Source organism: Podarcis tiliguerta, assembly GCF_965153285.1.
Source record: "Podarcis tiliguerta genome assembly, chromosome: 2".
NCBI classification, from domain to species: domain Eukaryota; kingdom Metazoa; phylum Chordata; class Lepidosauria; order Squamata; family Lacertidae; genus Podarcis; species Podarcis tiliguerta.
Window position 1 is genome coordinate 17,966,888 of NC_139535.1, and position 18,940 is coordinate 17,985,827.

General features: G+C 44.1%; 3 protein-coding genes across 3 annotated transcripts in view; 1 reads left to right on the forward strand and 2 right to left on the reverse strand.

Annotated features, from left to right (window-relative positions):
- The window catches only part of LOC310670490 (E3 ubiquitin-protein ligase TRIM7-like), a 329,122-nt gene that overhangs the window by 291,596 nt on the left and 18,586 nt on the right, over positions 1 to 18,940 (forward strand). The gene's annotated exons all lie outside the window — the stretch shown is intronic.
- On the reverse strand, positions 8,888 to 9,821 carry LOC310671006 (uncharacterized protein). The gene has a single exon (XM_083426902.1). The coding sequence runs from the start codon at positions 9,739 to 9,741 to the stop codon at positions 9,298 to 9,300; it is 444 nt and encodes a 147-aa protein (XP_083283028.1). The 5' UTR covers positions 9,742 to 9,821; the 3' UTR covers positions 8,888 to 9,297.
- Positions 13,521 to 14,342, reverse strand: LOC310670956 (uncharacterized protein). Its single transcript, XM_083426841.1, has one exon. It carries the CDS (start codon positions 14,289 to 14,291, stop codon positions 13,818 to 13,820), a length of 474 nt encoding a protein of 157 aa, XP_083282967.1. The 5' UTR covers positions 14,292 to 14,342; the 3' UTR covers positions 13,521 to 13,817.

Sequence of the window (18,940 nt, forward strand, 5' to 3'; positions counted from 1 at the left end):
AACAGCCCCTGTCTCCCCAGTGATGACTGATGCCATAGGGGTTGGTAGGGAGAAAACTGGGAGGCCAACAGTAGGGGGAGCCAGAAGCAATGACACACAAAATCAACTCGTTCTCCTTTTGTCGTCGTCCTCTGCCCTGGTGGGTCCAACATGGGCAACATGGAGACTAAGGGCTTATCCATACCTACCTTTCAGATTAAACGGGTTTTCTGCAGATTGCCATTTCTTCCGACTGTGCTTTAAAGAGTGGGTTTTTGTGGAGAAAGGTCTGGAGCAAGACAAAGAACACTTGGACAGGGAGCTCTGAAACGCAAACCAAATACAACCACAAAACCTAACAATCTTCTTCTTCAGCGATCACTCGTAGCCGAGTAAGACTGTCTTCCATGAATACGGTCTTAACAGTGAGTGACTGTGGAGGCCAATTCTGGATCCACATGTCCTTCCACAGTGGGGACATAGATTTCCAGGCGGGAGTTGATCACAGTGAGGGTTTGCCAAGTGTGCCTTCCTCTTAGCACGTTTCTCCCTTCCGTCCTGAGTCTGAGCATCTTCAAAGTCCATGACACCTTTGGTAAAGGCTGTCCTCCAACTGGAGCTCTCGCAAGGCAGTGTTTCCCAGTTGTCGGTGTTTATACTACATTTTTTTTAGATTTCCCTTGAGAGAGTCTTTAAATCTCTTTTGTTGATCACCAGCATTATGCCTTCCAATTTTAAGTTTGGAATAGAGTAGTTGCTTTGGAGGATGATAATCAGGCATCCGCCTGGAGAAGAGGAGGTTAAGGGGTGATATGATAGCCATGTTCAAATATATAAAAGGATGTCACATAGAGGAGGGAGAAAGGTTGTTTTCTGCTGCTCCAGAGAAGCGGACACGGAGCAATGGATCCAAACTACAAGAAAGAAGATTCCACCTAAACATTAGGAAGAACTTCCTGACAGTAAGAGCTGTTCGACAGTGGAATTTGCTGCCAAGGCGTGTGGTGGAGTCTCCTTCTTTGGAGGTCTTTAAGCAGAGGCTCGACAACCATATGTCAGGAGTGCTCTGGTGGTGTTTCCTGCTTGGCAGGGGGTTGGACTCAATGGCCCTTGTGGTCTCTTCCAACTCTATGATTCTATGATTCAAGCGAAGTTGATGTTGAAGAATCATTGCTTCAACACTGGTGATCTTTGCTCCCTCCAGTACACTGGTATTAATTCGCCTTTCTTCCCAAGTGATGTGTAAAATTTTTGGGAGACACCGTTTGCTCTTTCGAGGAGTTGGAGATGGCGTTTATAAGTGGTCTGTGTTTCACAAGTATACAGTAAAGTTGGTAGTACAATAGCTTTGTTAACAAGCATTTTGGTTTCCCTGCAAATGTCCCGGTCCTCAAACACTCTGCACTTCAATTGAGAGAAAGCTGCACTTGCAGAGCTCAGGCGATGCTGGATTTCGGCATCAAATGTTGGCCCTTGTGGAAAGATAACTGCCAGGGTAGGAGATGTGATTGACACTTTAACCCATTTTAAGCACATAAGGCCAAAATTATTCTGTTTTTACTTGAATCCCTCTCATAAAACACTGACAGTCTGGAGGCATCCAGGGTGTCCAGAGCCCCCCGGAATAATTTCTGAAGGGTGGAGTTGCTTTTGAGCAGAGCTACAGCCATCACTCTCACATAGGCAGCATACACTGAGATTCCTCTCATTCACCTCCTCTCTTTATGCCTTTTTTAAAAAAATGAAATAGGCATATTCAGGAGCTGAACTTGAGTCACAGCTGCGTCTGCTAGATGGGATGGGCAAAAGGTAAATCAGGATCTCATGACAGATCTCTGGGTAATTTTAGTAGATTGGCAAGGATTATAACAACAACAATTATACTGCTGGCATTATACTGCTGACATAAAGAAAGGAGGGGGTGGATTTTGCAGAGAAGAATTGGGAGCTCGCTTCAATTCTGGCACTCAGAACAAATACCTGGGCTCAAAACTATTCAACTATAAGCTTCTTTCTCGTGCACCTAGCTCCAGCTGGTGGGTCACTGATAAGTAATAAAAAGAACAACAGATCCCTCAAGCTTGGAGAATCTTAGAACTGCTGTCATCCCCTGTTGGTGGATGGCAGCGAGGAAAGAAAATTGTGAAGGGAGGTATCTTTTACAACTTGTGGTGGACTTTTAAAGAGGTAAAGGCTTTCTGGGAAATGGTACATATGTTGATATTTTCACCCCTCCCATTGCCAGAATCTCCTGATCTGATGTTTTGAGAAAGGAGGGGCCGGAAACTGCTCTTCTATTCTTCCGCTCCTGACTGATTGCCTGACTCTGTGTCCAGAGAGTCTTATCTATGTAGTGACTAGAGGGCTGAGTGGGAGAGGTAACACTCATGCAAGCCAGTACAGCGGTACTTCGGGTTAAGAACCATTTCAGGTTAAGAACAGACCTCCAGAACGAATTAAGTACTTAACCTGAGGTACCACTGTACAGTCATACCTTGGGTTAAATGTGCTTCAGGTTGAGCGTTTTCGGGTTACGCTCCGCAGCAACCCAGAAGTAATAGAATCATAGAGTTGGAAGAGACCACAAGGGCCATCGAGTCCAACCCCCTGCCAAGCAGGAAACACCATCAGAGCACTCCTGACATATGGTTGTCAAGCCTCTGCTTAAAGACCTCCAAAGAAGGAGACTCCACCACACTCCTTGGCAGCAAATTCCACTGTCGAACCGCTCTTACTGTCAGGAAGTTCTTCCTAATGTTTAGGTGGAATCTTCTTTCTTGTAGTTTGGATCCATTGCTCCGTGTCCGCTTCTCTGGAGCAGCAGAAAACAACCTTTCTCCCTCCTCTATGTGACATCCTTTTATATATTTGAACATGGCTATCATATCACCCCTTAACCTCCTCTTCTCCAGGCTAAACATGCCCAGCTCCCTTAGCCATTCCTCATAAGGGATCGTTTCCAGGCCTTTGACCTGGAACAGGGTCAGGGCAGAACCAGTTAATTGAGCCCAATCACTGCACATTGGTTGAAAGGCGTACTGACAATATAATGAGTTAAAGAAAATGTATAAAAATACCTTTGTTAAAAAACCCAGAAGCCTTTCTATTGAGGATAGTTGGTGAAGAGACACCAACAGGAGATAAAGTACTGTTTATGTATGCAACAACTGCGGCATTTTTAGCCCAAAAATGGAGAAGTACCAACGATAGCTTGGTATCGTTGGTACCAAGAAGAAGTACCAACGATAGCTCAGTTGGTTAGACCATGGTGCTGATAACTCCAAGGTTGCAGGTTCGATCCCTGTATGGACCAGCTGCATATTCCTGCGTTGCAGGGGGTTGGACTAGATGATCCTCAGGGTCCCTTCCAACTCTACAGTGCTATGATTCTGTGCTATGCTATGAAAGAAGAGTGGCAGATGAAGATGATGGTCTTTGCAGAACTGGCAAAGCTGACAGGAAAAATCTGAAACCAGCACAATCAAGTATTCCAAAAGGACTGGAGTAAATTTATACGATATTTGAAATACAGTGGTACCTCAGGTTACATACGCTTCAGGTTACATACACTTCAGGTTACAGACACCGCTAACCCAGAAATAGTGCTTCAGGTTAAGAACTTTGCTTCAGGATGAGAACAGAAATCGTGCTCTGGCGGCACAGTGGCAGCAGGAGGCCCCATTAGCTAAAGTGGTGCTTCAGGTCAAGAACAGTTTCAGGTTAAGAACGGACCTCCGGAACGAATTAAGTACTTAACCTGAGGTACCACTGTATTACTGTAAGCAAGTAACCTCACTAGCAGGGTTGTCTGGAGACTTGTAATGAGAGATATTCTACCTTTCTATATTTATTTAGATTTTGGGCCATTTTGTAATGAGTGTAATTAGAATTGGAAAACGTACAAAATGCAGTGATATAAAGGTGAGAAAACTGTGATGGAGACTTTTCTGCAAGCTCAGAAAGGTACAAGAAAACTCATTTCTTAACATCGATCGTCTGTCTGTCTGTCTTTTTGCAAAGCAAGGCAATTCTTTGCTGCAGGCAGTACCCAGGAAGAAGCTTGCATGGCTTTTCCCCGGGGACCTCTGTGTCCGCTTAAAAAAAATGCAACGCATGGACGCGATCGCACACTCTTCCGCGGGCGAAAGAAAGCGCTGCAGTCCCCTCTCTCCCCACCCCCACCCCACCTCACCTTTGCCCCTAAGCCGCCTCGCCAAAGCGCGAGCCAGCAGGTGACACGAGGACGGAAATGACTCGCAGGCAGGCGCGTGTGAGCTCGGAAGTTCAGAGCCTGCTCAGTGGGATCGCTGTTAAGATCCTGTGCGGAAAGTGACAAAGATAAATGTTTCAGGCTTCACAGAGGGTTTTTCCACCATAACGGAGAGAGGGGGGGATGAGGGGGAACAAAACAAAAAAAAAAACTTTTTTAAAAAAAGGATGTGTCAGAAGTGGGATTTGAACCCACGCCTCCTATTGGAGACCAGAACACCCAAGCTAGGGGAAGGAATCAACCTTGAGTCTGGCGCCTTAGACCACTCGGCCATCCTGACACTGACGCTTCTGTGTTTCCCTAGCTGAATCCTAATTAGCAGTATGCTAATTCACGGGTCTACGTGCCTGCATCCGCATTTCCTTTGCGTTTTATGCCGATCTTTTGCAGAGGCAGAGAAGCCTCAGCAGCCTTCCTTCTCAGATTCAGTGCAGAACTCCCGAGAGGAAGGAGACGTTCTAAAATCGTTTCTTCTTTTAAAGGCAATTTGCTCTTGAAGTTACTCCGTGCGAGCTTTTGAGTTGCCACAGGATGCTTGATCAGGTTGGGAAGACCTGCATTTGCAGATTTTAAGCTTCATATTGAGCTATGCATGTCTACTCGGAAGTAAGGATCATCGAGTTCAATGGAACTCACTCCCCGGGAAAGTTCGCACGGGATTTCACTGTCCGTTCTGTCAAGTGCAGGAAAAGAATTAAAAGTTAGAAATCATACATCTCAACATCTATAAACAGAAAGGAAAAGAAAACAAAAAGGGAAAGCAAAGAAAAAATAAAGAAAAAGACAAGACAAACAACAACAACAAAATAATTCAAAATGTATCTTCTGTTAGAAGGAGTGTTGGAGGTGTGAGGCTGAAGTTACTTTTTATCATATATGGTGGGAGTGTAAAAACGTAGAAATATATTGGGAAATGATATACAATGAATTGAAAAAAATGTTGAAAATAATATTTGTTAAACAACCAGAAACCTTCCTGTTAGGTATTTGAGGTCAAGATCTGCCGAAAGAGAAGAGGACATTATTTATGGATGCTACTAGGGCAGCGAGAATTGAGCTTTGGTGAGAATTGGTGCTGCGTTGAGGTTTGAGATCCTCCATATCAACCAGTTGGAAGGAATATACTCATCTCACTTACATTTAAAGTATCAAGCAAGAAGGACATGACTGTGAACAAGATGAACCATGACAGCTATATATTCAGCAAATGTATGCATTTGCTTGTCTGCTTGATAGCATTTGTCTGCTGTGATTCACTTGCAATTTACAACAAAAATATAAATGAGGTTATCATCAATCAATAGTAAACCTATTGGAATGAATAGGCATTCCAATGCCTATTCATTTTGCACCTCAGTTTTCTAACATTCCAGTCTTCCGGAACATTCCGGTCTTCTGGAACGGATTACATTCGAAAACCAAGGCACTGCTGTATATTGTGGTAATTATTTTATTTTCAGTATTGTGAGTTGCATTGTTTTATGTCTTAAATTTGGAATTCAAATTCATTTCTGTAAATCTTACCTTCCCCACATTTTTATAGTATTACGGGGTTTTTTAATAAGTCATCTGATTGTTATTAAGTATCACACAGTGGATACGTTTCTTAATCAGCATTCTATATAACTAGATTTGTAGCCATCACCAGAACCAAAGCTCAGTTCCAGGGAATAGAAGACACAACACTTGAAAACCGCTAAAATTCTGCTTTATTGGAAGAAATGAATAAACCTAATAAAATCCTGCTTTACTGGAATTGTGGTTCTTTTTGAAAGCCACCTCTTTCGTGTCTTTTCCATAGCAATTCTCTCTGTTTGGTGTCCAATGAGATGTCTAAAGTGGTAAATGACAGGATTTCTTGGACTTATGAAGGCGGCAATATATTTTTTAAGTCTCTTGGGTATTATATGGATCTTCTCAGGGCAACCTTTGCTCCTCTCCTTTCTTGCCGCCGCTGGAGAAGAGGAGAGATGCTTCTCTAAGTGGTGGTGATGGCGGTGGGCTGTTCAGCCATATGCTTGGTCAACTCCTTCTCCATGGCCTCCTTCAAGGCAGTTTGGACATTGTTGCAGCTGACGAGGGCCTGGGCCTGCTCCGCTTTCTGCCTCAAGGCCTCTACTTGAGTCGCCACGTGACTGTATAAGTCTGCCAACAAGGTCTTCATCAGATTCCTGGCCTTGGCCTCCATACGCACCTTGGGCATCTGTCGCAGAATTTTGGAAGCAAAGAGCTTTGAGGAACAGATCTTTCGTGGCTGCCCACTGCTCCTTGACTTAGCGGCTGAGATCCTCTTGGCTTGACGCTTCAAATGAGGCTGCTTCTTCTTATGTTTTTGAGCCTGGAGCTTCTTCCAATTCTGTCTCACTTGTTGGTGCTTCTTGTTGACGTTCTTCCTTTTTGGAACCCTGGCTTTCTTTTTGCCTTGCTGTTTGGCTGCCATTGTTCTGCTCTCCTTAAGCTCCGGCCTTCAAATGTCACCATATTTTTGTCAGCATGGGCATTTATAGGCAATAGCATGGCAATGAAGGTGCCCCTGGCTTCACTGTATCTGAGTAACCATTGTTACCCTGAACAGGACTATGACCTACGCTTACTATGATCTAGTTGTGAGTTTTGACAGTGGCTTCTGGCAGATATTAACTGCACCTCACACTTCTAATTATACCACAGAAATCAGTTTTCATATAACAAAACAAAACAACACCCAGGTTTCATCATCCCATGCATGTTTTGTGGGAATAAACATATATGCCATTAGCCCCAAACCTGATTTATCATCACAACCTGAGTTTCTGCACCAAAACAGTGTGCGTGTAATCTGAGTATCTAAAGACTATGGTCCTGGGATAGTCCTTCTGCTCATAGCTGTCAACTTTTCCCTTTTCTTGCGAGGAATCCTATTTAAAAAAGGGAAAAGTTGACAGCTATGGTTCTGCTCCCTATTTTGCCACTGTTGGCGGTAGAATACAGAACAGGCAGATCTCTGGACAGAAGCCAACTTTCCCAACAGCCCCTATTGCAGTGCCATTCAAAGATTCTTTGTGCGCAACAATTTGCAAGTGCTTCCTGGTTGCTGAAGGGCAACTTTCACCAACTCTCTCCAGGTAGCCCCAGGTTGGCAAAGTTTGCTGGGTGCAAATCCTCTTAAAGCTGCAGCAGAACCAATTGAAAAGTGTTCAGAAAATCAGCTCTTAATGTTTCCAAAGGGGCTCAAACTGAACTACCACCAACATGCTGGAAGGAAAGTGTTATGTATTGAAGTTCTCACCCTGGCCACCAGCAGTATCGTGTATATAGTTTTCACTCAGGTCCACGTCAGTTACTTTAGGTGGCAAACCCTTGGCTGCTGTTGCTACAATGTTGACAGCCGGCTGCCTATAAAAGCAGGCTGGCTGAGCTGTTGCTGTTCAGTTCTGTTCAGCTTACAAATAAAGAGCTTCTTTTGAGAAATCACTGCGTCGTCTGCTATGTCTACCCACTATTTAACAGAAAGCTCTTTTGGACAGATCTTCTAGAAATGCCACCCCTTCTTCCATATTCCGTTCCTTTAAAAAAAAAAAAAAGCAAACCAGCTATATTATTTCTATTTGTCAAAGTCAGAGCAGCCCTAAACCGTGAGAAACATTTCCAGGAACCAGTATTAGTTCTGAAAAGGTAAAGCATTGTGGATTTTGGTTGCTCTGGGTTTTATCTGGCAGTCACCCACACTGGCAGCTGATAAAAGCACTTAAGTATGATAAATGTGATTATTATGTATGGTTTTAAGTGGAATTAAGCTACACAAGTTATTAATGACAGAGATCATTCTGGAACAGGTGCGTAGTCTTTCAAGACACTTTCTACACAGGACTGATGATCTTAAAAGTTGCAAATTCATCAGGGCTTTGGGCTGTGCTTTCCAGTCAAACAAGATGAGCAGGAGCGTTTTAATAATTTGTGTGGGAAAATGAACTCAAGAGTATTCAGTCGGGTCCTCGTGCTGATTGCTTCTAAAAATGTGTTTGTATTCCAGCATCATCTAGGCTTCTCAGATCTGCAGGTGGCCACTGACTGGAACAAAGGCCCAAATGACATCATAAAGATTTGATTATTACACATTCTTCAAAATTCCAAAGATGAGCTTGAGTGACGCAAAGCAGTTAGGAAGTTAAATCTTACCTCCTGAAAGTGGCCAGCTTTATAACCATTTAAAAAAGAAATTAAACCTCCATTTTTTGTGTATTCTCTGAATAGCCACTTTGCCATTTTTTTGGTTTTGTATAGCACCTCCTACATAACTAGCAGCAATGTGAAAGGCCAGTGGCAGCTAATAGTGGGTGGCATTTAATTAAGTTTTACTCGGGCCAACTGCAATTAATGAATCTTAGTCATGTTTCAAGAGTAAAAATTAGTTGAATGCTACCCATTGGCTTTCTCTGAATTCTCCTTAACGTTTTGTGAGGGGATAGGGTTGTTAAGGTTTTCACACATCAGATCTGCACAATTTTCAAGGCATTTCTTGAACTTCCATTTATTCCTGCTTCATATGACGACCCTGACACCTTTGTACATTTCAGTATTTTGTGTAACTAGGTTTGCAGTCAGTAACCAGCAAGACAATGTCCCAGATTAAAAACAACACACACACACTTCAGTGAATAAGGCTGCTAAAAATCCTGATTTATTGGACGAACAATATACGGTGTTTCTTTTCTTTCAGAAACCAGCTCACAAACAATTCTCTCATATATTTTGATTTATGTTCTTCCTCACTGAACTCTGCTGATTCTGGCTGATGGCGATGGAAAATCTCTTGGGCATGTGTAGTCTGTAGTCCAAATTTAGCTTCCTTTCCCATGGTCTTTCATGACATCCCCATAAATGGAACAGGTGTTGCAAGCAATGAAGATTGTTGAGGTGAAGCTGGTATCTTAGATTACAGGATTTCTTAAGACACATTCAGGCAGCAAAGTCTTTTAAAGGTTTCTCAAGTTTTAAGGATCTTTTTTCAGGGCAGGTTTGGGTCCTCTCCCTTCTTGGCCCTGTTGGAGAAGGGGAGGGGTGTTTCTCTAAGCACATTCGTTCCTGAGGGGCTCAGACGTGTGGTTCACCAACTCCTTTACTACAGCCTCCTTCAAGGCCGTTTGGACATCAGTGCAGCTGATGGTAGCAGACGGGCTCTTCTGGCTCAAGCGATCTATTTCCGTTGCCACGTGGTTGTACACATCCGTTAGCAAGTTTTTAACCATGCCCTTGGCTTTGACCTCAATGTATGCCTTTAGCACCTCTCTCACCATCTTGGACGTAAACAGCTTAGGGGAACAGATTCTCACCACCTTACTGCTCATAGTATTTCTGGCAAGTGGCTCCTTGACCCCATGCTCAAGGCAAGATGGGAACTTTCTCTGTTTACGGTCCTGGAGTTTGTTTTTTCTGATGTGCTGATATTTCTTCTGGAGCTTCTTTCTCTTCAAAGCCCCAGCCTTCCTTTTCGCTTGTTGTTTTGCAGCCATTTTTCTGTTCTGTTCTGTTGACTTCTGTTCTGAAGCTTCGAGCCCCTGCCTTCAAATGTCACCACACCTTTGGCAACATGGTCAGTTATAGACAACAGTATGCAAATGAAGGAGCTACATGGAGGGTGCTGATTGGCTCTCTCTACCTGCACAGTAGCCAGGCAACCATTGTTATGCTGAATATGACTATGACCTACTACTGAATATGACTATGACCTGCTGCTATCCAGTTATGAGGTCGGAGTCTGCCGCTGTTTGTTGACTTTCTGAAGAGCACGATGGCATCTGGCCCTTCAGGTGTTGCTGCCGCAATCCTTAAACCAGGCTACCATGCCCAGAAAGTGATTTTTCTCTCTACATCAAAACAGGCTTTGAAACCAGGGATGGGTGGGTGTCTCCAGTCCCTGTTGAGAAAATTTCATAAATCCCTAACTGATTCTGTCAATGACAGTGTTCTAAGTTAAACAGGTCTTTGGAAGATATACCATCCCCCCCCACACACACCAGTCAGGACTACTGTGCCTTTAAACACTACTTTAATTTTGGCAGAGGATCACATTTATCCCATGAAAGGTTTTCCCTGCCTACTATTATAAGAAGAGTGCCTGTAGGTTCGTGAACAAGATTCTGGTTGAAAAGTGGGCAACCCTTAATATGAATCTGAGACATTGGGGCACTTAGAACATAAAGTTTTGAGATGTGAGATCCCATGTGAAATTTGTAAAGTCCCCTGGAAACAGTGGTACAGAAATTCAACAATAAATAGTGCAACAATAGTAAAGTATTTTTTTAAATTAGTAGTAGCAGTAGCAGTAATTTAGACTGCCCTTCACGCCGCAGGGCAGTGTACAAATGGCAAAAAAACTAAATACAGTGGTACCTCAATTTTCGAACGTAATCCGTTCCGGAAGACCGTTTCTAGTTCCAAAACGTTCCAAAACTGAGACTCAACAGCCGACAGCTAGGTCTCCAGATCTTGCACTCAGCAGAAGACGTGTAGCATGTTCGACTTCTGAGGCTTGTTCGAAAACCAAAGCATTTACTTCCGGGTTTTCGGCGTTCGAAAATTGAAACGTTCGACTTCCGAGACGTTCGAAAACCGAGGTACCACTGTATAAATGTTAATTAAAATTAAACATTCAAACAGTTTAGCAGCAGCACAGCACAGTAATAAGCACGCCAGACTTCACACTCTTTCCCAAATGCCTGTGTAAAGAGATTTGTCACTGAAATGCCTGGATCTGGGAGGCGGTGGGGACACACACACAGTGGGCAGCAGGATAGGAGGGCAACAAACAAAAAAACTGTCAGGGAGTGCTGTGAAGGCTTCAAGTGGAAGGGATGTGGAGCAAGAGAGCCTAGTATGGCCGGGTTCTGCAGCCACCACGGCTCCACCACTGGGCTATGGAGCTGAGTTTGGCCTGGTTCAATGGCAGCTGCGGAGAACAAGCCAGTGGTTGCTCACCTGTTGCATTCAGCACCTGTGCAGGCACACCTTGGTACAATTAACTGATGCATTGATTCATTCCAGATTTTCAGAATACAGTGGTACCTCGGGTTACAGACGCTTCAGGTTACAGACACTTTAGGTTACAGACTCCGCTAACCCAGAAATAGTACCTTGGGTTAAGATCTTTGCTTCAGGATGAGAACAGAAATTGCGCTGTGGTGGCAGCAGGAGGCCCCCTTAGCTAAAGTGGTACCTCAGGCTAAGAACAGTTTCAGGTTAAGAACGGACCTCCGGAACAAATTAAGTTCTTAACCCGAGGTACCACTCTATGTGCGAAAGTCTTGGCATGGTGCTATAGATCCTCTTGCAAACCAGTCATACTTCTAACACCGAGACCTAAATGATGTTTCTTCAGAAGTTAAGTCCAGCTCAATTTGAAAGTCACCTTCTTCTCCCTTAAACAACATGCCTTGGATTAAATAAAAAAAAACATTCCTTCCAGTAGCACCTCAGAGAGCAACTAAGTTTGTTATTGGAATGAGCTTTCATGTGCATGCACACTTCTTCAGATATTGCAACTGTTGGATATTCTGTGTGTGAGAGAGAGAAGAATCATTTGTTCCAGAAAGAGAGAAGAGCAGAGAAGTTTCAAAAAGCAGCAGAAGGCTAGACTATCTTGTCTATGCAAGGATGTTTTCTGTGGGAACTGTTCTTTGGGCATGTGCAGTGTGACAGGAAGTACTGATAACAGTGGTTCTGTGTAACTTGATGTAACTTGTTGTGAGTCTCTTGCTTGCGTCTTGTGGTGAGAGCAGGAGAGCGAGAGTCTTGGACTCTTGTTAGACTCTAAGCGTGCCTTGACCATGGCAGTGGTGAATGTCTGTATAAATTTGCTACCAATATGCTTTTATGCCTGTCAGGTAAACCTCTACACGTGATTGAATCTTTATGGCATCCATGAGTGTTTATTGCCCACTGTGTGTACCTTCAACCCCGAGGACGCTTCCAAGGAAGGAGCTGTGTTGAGATGTAACTCTGCTGAGTATGGATACTGGCACACAGTATCTTCTAAGTAGTGTTACTAGCTTCCCTGCAAAATAGAAAAAAAAATCACCTTAAAATGGGTCTAAGTTAAAAACGAGAGAAAAAAGTGGTTCTAAGTCATTATTGCACAAGCTATTCCTGATATGTACAAGTCCCTTTTTGCCTTTAAAAAAGATGGAGTCCAATGTTTATTTTTAGAACTCATTCTTTTGAAAGATATACAGGATCACCCTCTGGAGAGCCAGTGTGGTGTAGTGGTTAAGAGTGGTAGGCTCGTAGTCCAGGGAACCGGGTTCGCGTCTCTGCTCCTCCACCTGCAGCAGCTGGGTGACCTTGGGCTAGTCACACTTCTCTGAAGTCTCTCAGCCTCACTCACCTCACAGAGTGTTTGTTGTGGGGGAGGAAGGGAAAAGAGAATGTTAGCCGCTTTGAGACTCCTGAAGGGGAGTGATAAAGCGGGATATCAAATCCAAACTCTTCTTCTTCTTCTTCTTCTTCTTCTTCTTCTTCTTCTTCTTCTTCTTCTTCTTCTTCTTCTTCTTCTTCTCTGGAGGATAGCAGTAGCCACACTCAGAAGTTGTTATCTATAGCACAGTCATTCTTTCAGCACAAACCCATGTTCAATGCCAAGTCTGGAACACTATAAATGCACTTGGGTTAGCAAACCGTCTGACATAAGGTGAATGTTTGTTATTGCTGCTGCTGCTTCATTTCACTGAATTTGTATCCCAACCTTCAGGGTTCAACGCTTCAGGTTTTGGGGGGATGACTGCTTTCAACATCTTTTTCAATTCATTGTGAATCATTCCCCAAAAGCCTGCTGCATTTTTACAAGTCTACCACATATGAAAACATGACCCTTTGGGTTGTTTCATTTCCAACATTTACTTGGTGGCTTTTAAAACAAATAATATTAAGTGATAAGTGAATATCCAACACTAAAATATGGCAAAAAACAATTAAAGTTCTAACAGGTGCTTCCCTGCAACACAGTACGTTAAATTGTAAATATTCAGTAATTTTTTTACTTATTAAACTGCAACAACGCACAGCTGCTCGAAGCAAAGAAAAAGTATATTAAGATTGTTTTTTTCTGTAAATTTTACCTCCCCCGCATTTTTTCAATATCGCTTGGATATTTTTTTTAATCAGTCATCTGATTACTGATTAGTATGACACAGTCAATACTTTTCCTAAACAGCATTTTATATAACTGGATTTGTATTCATCACCCAAACCCAAGCTCAGTTCCAGAGAAGCAGAAGAAGACACAATTAGACTGGAATAAAGCTGCAAAAATCCTGATTTATTGGAAGAAGTGAAAAAGCTGCTAAAATCCTGCTTTACTGGAATTGTGGTTCTTTTCTTTTTGAAAGCCACTTCTTTCACGGTTTTCCCCCATAATAGCAATCCTCTCCATCCGGTGTCCGATGATGTCTAAAGTGGTAAACGACAGGATTTCTTGGACTTATGAAGGCAGCAATATATTTTTAAAGTCTCTTGGGTATTATATGGATCTTCTTAGGGCAACCTTTGGTCCTGTCCCTTCTTGCCGCTGCTGGAGAAGGGGAGAGATGGTTCCCTAAGTGCACTCAGTGGGGATGGCGGTGGGCTGTTCGGCCGTGTGCTTGGCCAACTCCCTTTCCATGGCCTCCTTCAAGGCGGCTTGGACTTCGTCGCCGCTGATGGGGTTCTGCTCCTCTTGTTGGCTCATGGCCTGTACCTGGGTCGCCACGTGGTTGTACAAGTCTGCCAACAAGGTCTTCATCAGATTCTTGGCCTTGGCCTCCATGCGCACCTTGGGCAGCTGGCGCAGAATTTTGGAGGCAAAGAGCTTTGAGGAGCAGATCTTTCGCGGCTGCCCGCTGCTCCCTGACTTCGTGCCTGAGGTCCTCTTGACTTGACGCTTCAAATTAGGCTGCTTCTTCTTTTGTTTTCGAGCCTGGAGCCTCTTCGGATTCTTCTGATTCCGTTTAGGTTGTGGGTGCTTCTTGCGCACGTTGTTCTTCTTCTTTGAAACCTTGGCTTTCTTTTTGACTTGCTGTTTAGCTGCCATTGTTTCTTTGTTTCCTCCTCAAGCTCCTGCCTTCAAATTTTTTGTCAGCATGGGCATTTATAGACAATGGCATGCAAATGAATGTGTTATGTGGAGAGTGCTGATTGGGCACCTCTGGCTTCAGTGTAGCCAAGGAACCATTGTTACCCTGAATGTGACTATGACCTATTCCTTGCTATCACACATCTAAGCAGAGCTTTTTGTCATCATTTTTTTCCCCTCTCAGCGGGTGGGCGCCATGCCTTCCTCTCACTGCACTGCTCCTTCTGCCACTGCCAGTTGCCAAGGCGGGAAAGTTTACTTTCTACACCAGGCACCCCCAAACTTGGCCCTCCAGATGTTTTTGGGACTACAATTCCCATCATCCCTGACCACTGGTCCTGTTAGCTAGGGATGATGGGAGTTGTGGTCCCAAAACATCTGGAGGGCCGAGTTTGGGGGTGCCTGTTCTACACCAAGGATCCTCAAACCTTTTTCTTGGGAACCACACTTTCAGAATAAAAACTTGCGCCCCTGAATTTTTTTATCGATTAGAAATACAGTCATACCTCAGGTTGAAGTAGCTTCAGGTTGAGCATTTTCAGGTTGCGCTCCGTGGCAACCCGGAAGTAATGGGGTGCGTTACTTCTGGGTTTCGCCACTCGCGCATGCACAGAAGCGGCAAATCGCAACCCACGCATGTGCAGACTCACAGACGCAGGTTGCGTTCACTTCAGGATACAAACGGGGCTCCGGAATGGATCCTGTTTGCATCCAGAGGTACCACTGTACATGGGGAAACGAAAACAAACAACTCCTAGCAATGTTCTACCTCTCTTTCAAATCAGAGCCAGTGAAGGCATTGAAGGTCCTGTGTGAGCGTCTGGAGGCGGTTGGAGGATGGATGGCGGCTAACAGATTGAGGTTGAATCCTGACAAGACAGAAGTACTGTTTTGGGGGGACAGGAGGCGGGCAGGTGTGGAGGACTCCCTGGTCCTGAATGGGGTAACTTTGCCCCTGAAAGACTAGGTGCACAGCCTGGGAGTCATTTTGGATTTGCAGCTGTCCATGGAGGTGCAGGTCAATTCTGTGTCCAGGGCAGCTGTTTACCAGCTCCATCTGGTACGTAGGCTGAGACCCTATCTGCCCACACAGATTGCCTCACCAGAATGGTGCATGCTCTAGCTATCTCCCGCTTGGACTATTGCAATGCGCTCTGCGTGGGGTTACCTTTGAAGGTGACCCGGAAACTACAACTAATCCAGAATGCGGCAGCTAGACTGGTGACAGGGGGCGGCCGCCAAGACCACATAACACCAGTCTTGGAAGACCTACATTGGCTCCCAGTACGTCTCCGAGCACAATTTGAAGTGTTGGTGCTGACCTTTAAAGCCCTAAACGGCATCGGTCCAATATATCTGAAGGAGCACGTCCACCCCCATCATTCTACCCAGACACTGAGGTCCAGTGCTGAGGGCCTTCTGGCAGTTCCCTCGCTGCAGGAAGCCAAGTTACAGGGAACCAGTCAGAGGGCCTTCTTGGTAGTGGCACCCACCTTGTGGAACACTCTCCCGCCAGATGTCAAAGAGAACAACAACTACCAGACTTTTAGAAGACATCTGAAAGCAGCCCTGTTTAGGGAAGCTTTTAATATTTGATGCATTACTGTATTTTAATATTTTGTTGGACGCCGCCTAAAGTGGCTGGAGAAGCCCAGCCAGATGGGCGGGGTATAAATAATAAGTTGTTGTTGTTGTTGTTGTTGTTGTTGTTGTTGTTGTTGTTGTGACATGGAACACAAGTACTTTATAATAGCCACAGGAAATCCAGAAAGTATAAAGCAATGCAACTGCATTGTTCCCAAACTATACATGAATCCTTCCCAAAATATAATTACAAACAAGCCTCTTACGTATGTATACAAACTCAAAGAAAGATGTGAGCTTGGTTTTGCAGGGTAATCTCATTTATAAATATAATCTGAGACAAACTGTCATTTCCTTATCAACACAAAGAAGCCTTTCTTTTTTCTGATCTTTTGTATTTGTCAGAGTTGAAAATCCCTGTATCACCAGGCAAAGGAATTTCCAAAATATGTCACTCAGCATCAGCATCAAACGAATTGTTCACAGTCAAGCCGCTGGTGGGCTTAATCAATATTTCAGCTATTGTACGTGGGGAGTTTTCTGCTGAGCAATCACTTCAGCCACTTGGTAAGATATAAACTGCATCTTTTCTGAGAATTTTACTTGTGTGGGGTTGTTTTTTAAAAGAAGTATGATTCTTGTCATTTCTGCTGCTCCGAAAGCCTTTCAAAATATTGAACAGTCTTGTTTGCCAGATTTCCATGTTTTGACAACAGGTGTATTTTCTTCCCATCTGGGGCCACATTGGAATTGGAAAGCATCTCACTACACATCAAACACAAAGGTCGAAGGACATTTCAATCTCCAGTCCATGTGAAACCAAGATTCAGAGCTATCCACACATTGTCGACAAACTTTCTTTTGCTTGGGCCTGCTACTGGTGTCAAATTGAATGGGTCTTCTCTACTCCACTGAAATGTCTGAATGTTTCTTTGATTGTCCTTGAATCTTCCCACCACATTTGCCACACCCTTTGAGAACCATTGTTCTACACCAGGGGTCCTCAAACTTTTTAAACAGGGGGCCAGTTCACCGACACAGGCATTGAAATGTGAATTTTCAAAGTTATGGCGAAAAATTGAGTATCATGCGTGTGCAATATTTTCTTTCAACGCTGGTTCGGAATATATTTCAGGAATCTGTCCATAGGGGAAGAAATACAGATTTTAGTACAGAGATGGAGAACGTATGCGCCTCCTGATGTTGTTGAACTTCCTCTCTTCATCATCATGCAGGCTGTTTTCAATTATTTTATGCACAAATCACCTTGAGACAGTTCTTTAGAAATGTTCTCCTCTCTTGCCCCTTCTTGACTCCAATTAATATTATTATTTGTTTGCTTTTGAATTATGGTGCTGGAGGAGACTCTTGAGAGTCCCATGGACTGCAAGAAGATCAAACCTCTCCATTCTGAAGGAAATCAGCCCTGAGTGCTCACTGGAAGGACAGATCCTGAAGCTGAGGCTCCAATACTTTGGCCACCTCATGAGAAGAGAAGACTCCCTAGAAAAGACCCTGATGTTAGGAAAGATGGAGGGCACAAGGAGAAGGGGACGACAGAGAACGAGATGGTTGGACAGTGTTCTCGAAACTACCAGCATGAGTTTGACCAAACTGTGGGAGGCAGTGGAAGACAGGAGTGCCTGGTGTGCTCTGGTCCATGGGGTCACGAAGAGTCGGACACGACTAAACGACTAAACAACAACAACATGTCAATGAATCCATCTAGTCCTGTAGCTTTGCAGATTATCAAATATATGAGATTTGCACGTTTTATCTGGTCAGGTACTCCATGTGAGCTCATCACTGAGGTGCACATCATCCCCCCCTGTAAAGCACGATTTTCTCCATCAGTTCACCCCATGTCTGCCAATAGAACTTCCATGTCAAGCTGCAGTGTAGCTGTTGTGCAGTTTTTTCCTTCCTCCTTTTGGGAATGAAGCAGAACAACAAACACACATACCTGCTCTTTCTCTGGATGTCCAGCAGTACCTGGTTCCAAAGATGGCATATGCTAGGCTGCCACCTGGTGCCAAGTTAGAGTATAAATCTTTATGAAAATGCACGAAGGAATTGGCAAGCGATAATAATACAGTGTAGTATTACTGTAATACAGTAATAATACTGCAGAAGTCTGGGCTGGAAGAATCCCAAGCCGGAATTAAGATTGCTGGAAGAAATATCAACAACCTCAGATATGCAGATGACACAACCTTGATGGCAGAAAGTGAGGAGGAATTAAAGAACCTTTTAATGAGGGTGAAAGAGGAGAGCGCAAAATATGGTCTGAAGCTCAACATCAAAAAAACGAAGATCATGGCCACTGGGCCCATCACCTCCTGGCAAATAGAAGGGGGGGAAATGGAGGCAGTGAGAAATTTTACTCTCTTGTGCTCCATTATCACTGCAGATGGTGACAGCAGCCACAAAATTAAAAGATGCCTGCTTCTTGAGAGAAAAGCGAAGACAAACCTAGACAGCATCTTAAAAAGCAGAGACATCACCTTGCCAACAAAGGTCCGTATAGTTAAAGCTATGGTTTTCCCAGTAGTGATGTATGGAAGTGAGAGCTGGACCATAAAGAAGGCTGATCGCCGAAGAATTGATGCTTTTGAATTATGGTGTTGGGGGAGACTCTTGAGAGTCCCATGGACTGCAAGAAGATCAAACCGATCCATTCTGAAGGAAATCAGCCCTGAGGGCTCACTGGAAGGACCGATCGTGAAGCTGAGGCTCCAATACTTTGGCCACCTCATGAGAAGAGAAGACTCCCTGGAAAAGACCCTGATGCTGGGAAAGATGGAGGGCACAAAGAGAAGGGGACAACAGAGGACGAGATAGCTGGACAGTGTTCTCGAAGCTACCAGCATGAGTTTGACCAAACGGCGGGAGGCAGTGGAAGACAGGAGTGCCTGGCGTGCTCTGGTCCAGGGGGTCACGAAGAGTCAGACACGACGAAACGACTAAACAACAATAATACAGTGGTATCTCAGTTTACAGACACATCAGGTTACAGACGCTTC

Excerpts from the sequence above, each read along its gene's own strand:
- LOC310671006 (XM_083426902.1), bottom strand. The coding sequence starts at position 9,741 with ATGGCTGCAAAACAACAAGCGAAAAGGAAGGCTGGGGCTTTGAAGAGA.
- LOC310670956 (XM_083426841.1), bottom strand. The coding sequence starts at position 14,291 with ATGGCAGCTAAACAGCAAGTCAAAAAGAAAGCCAAGGTTTCAAAGAAG.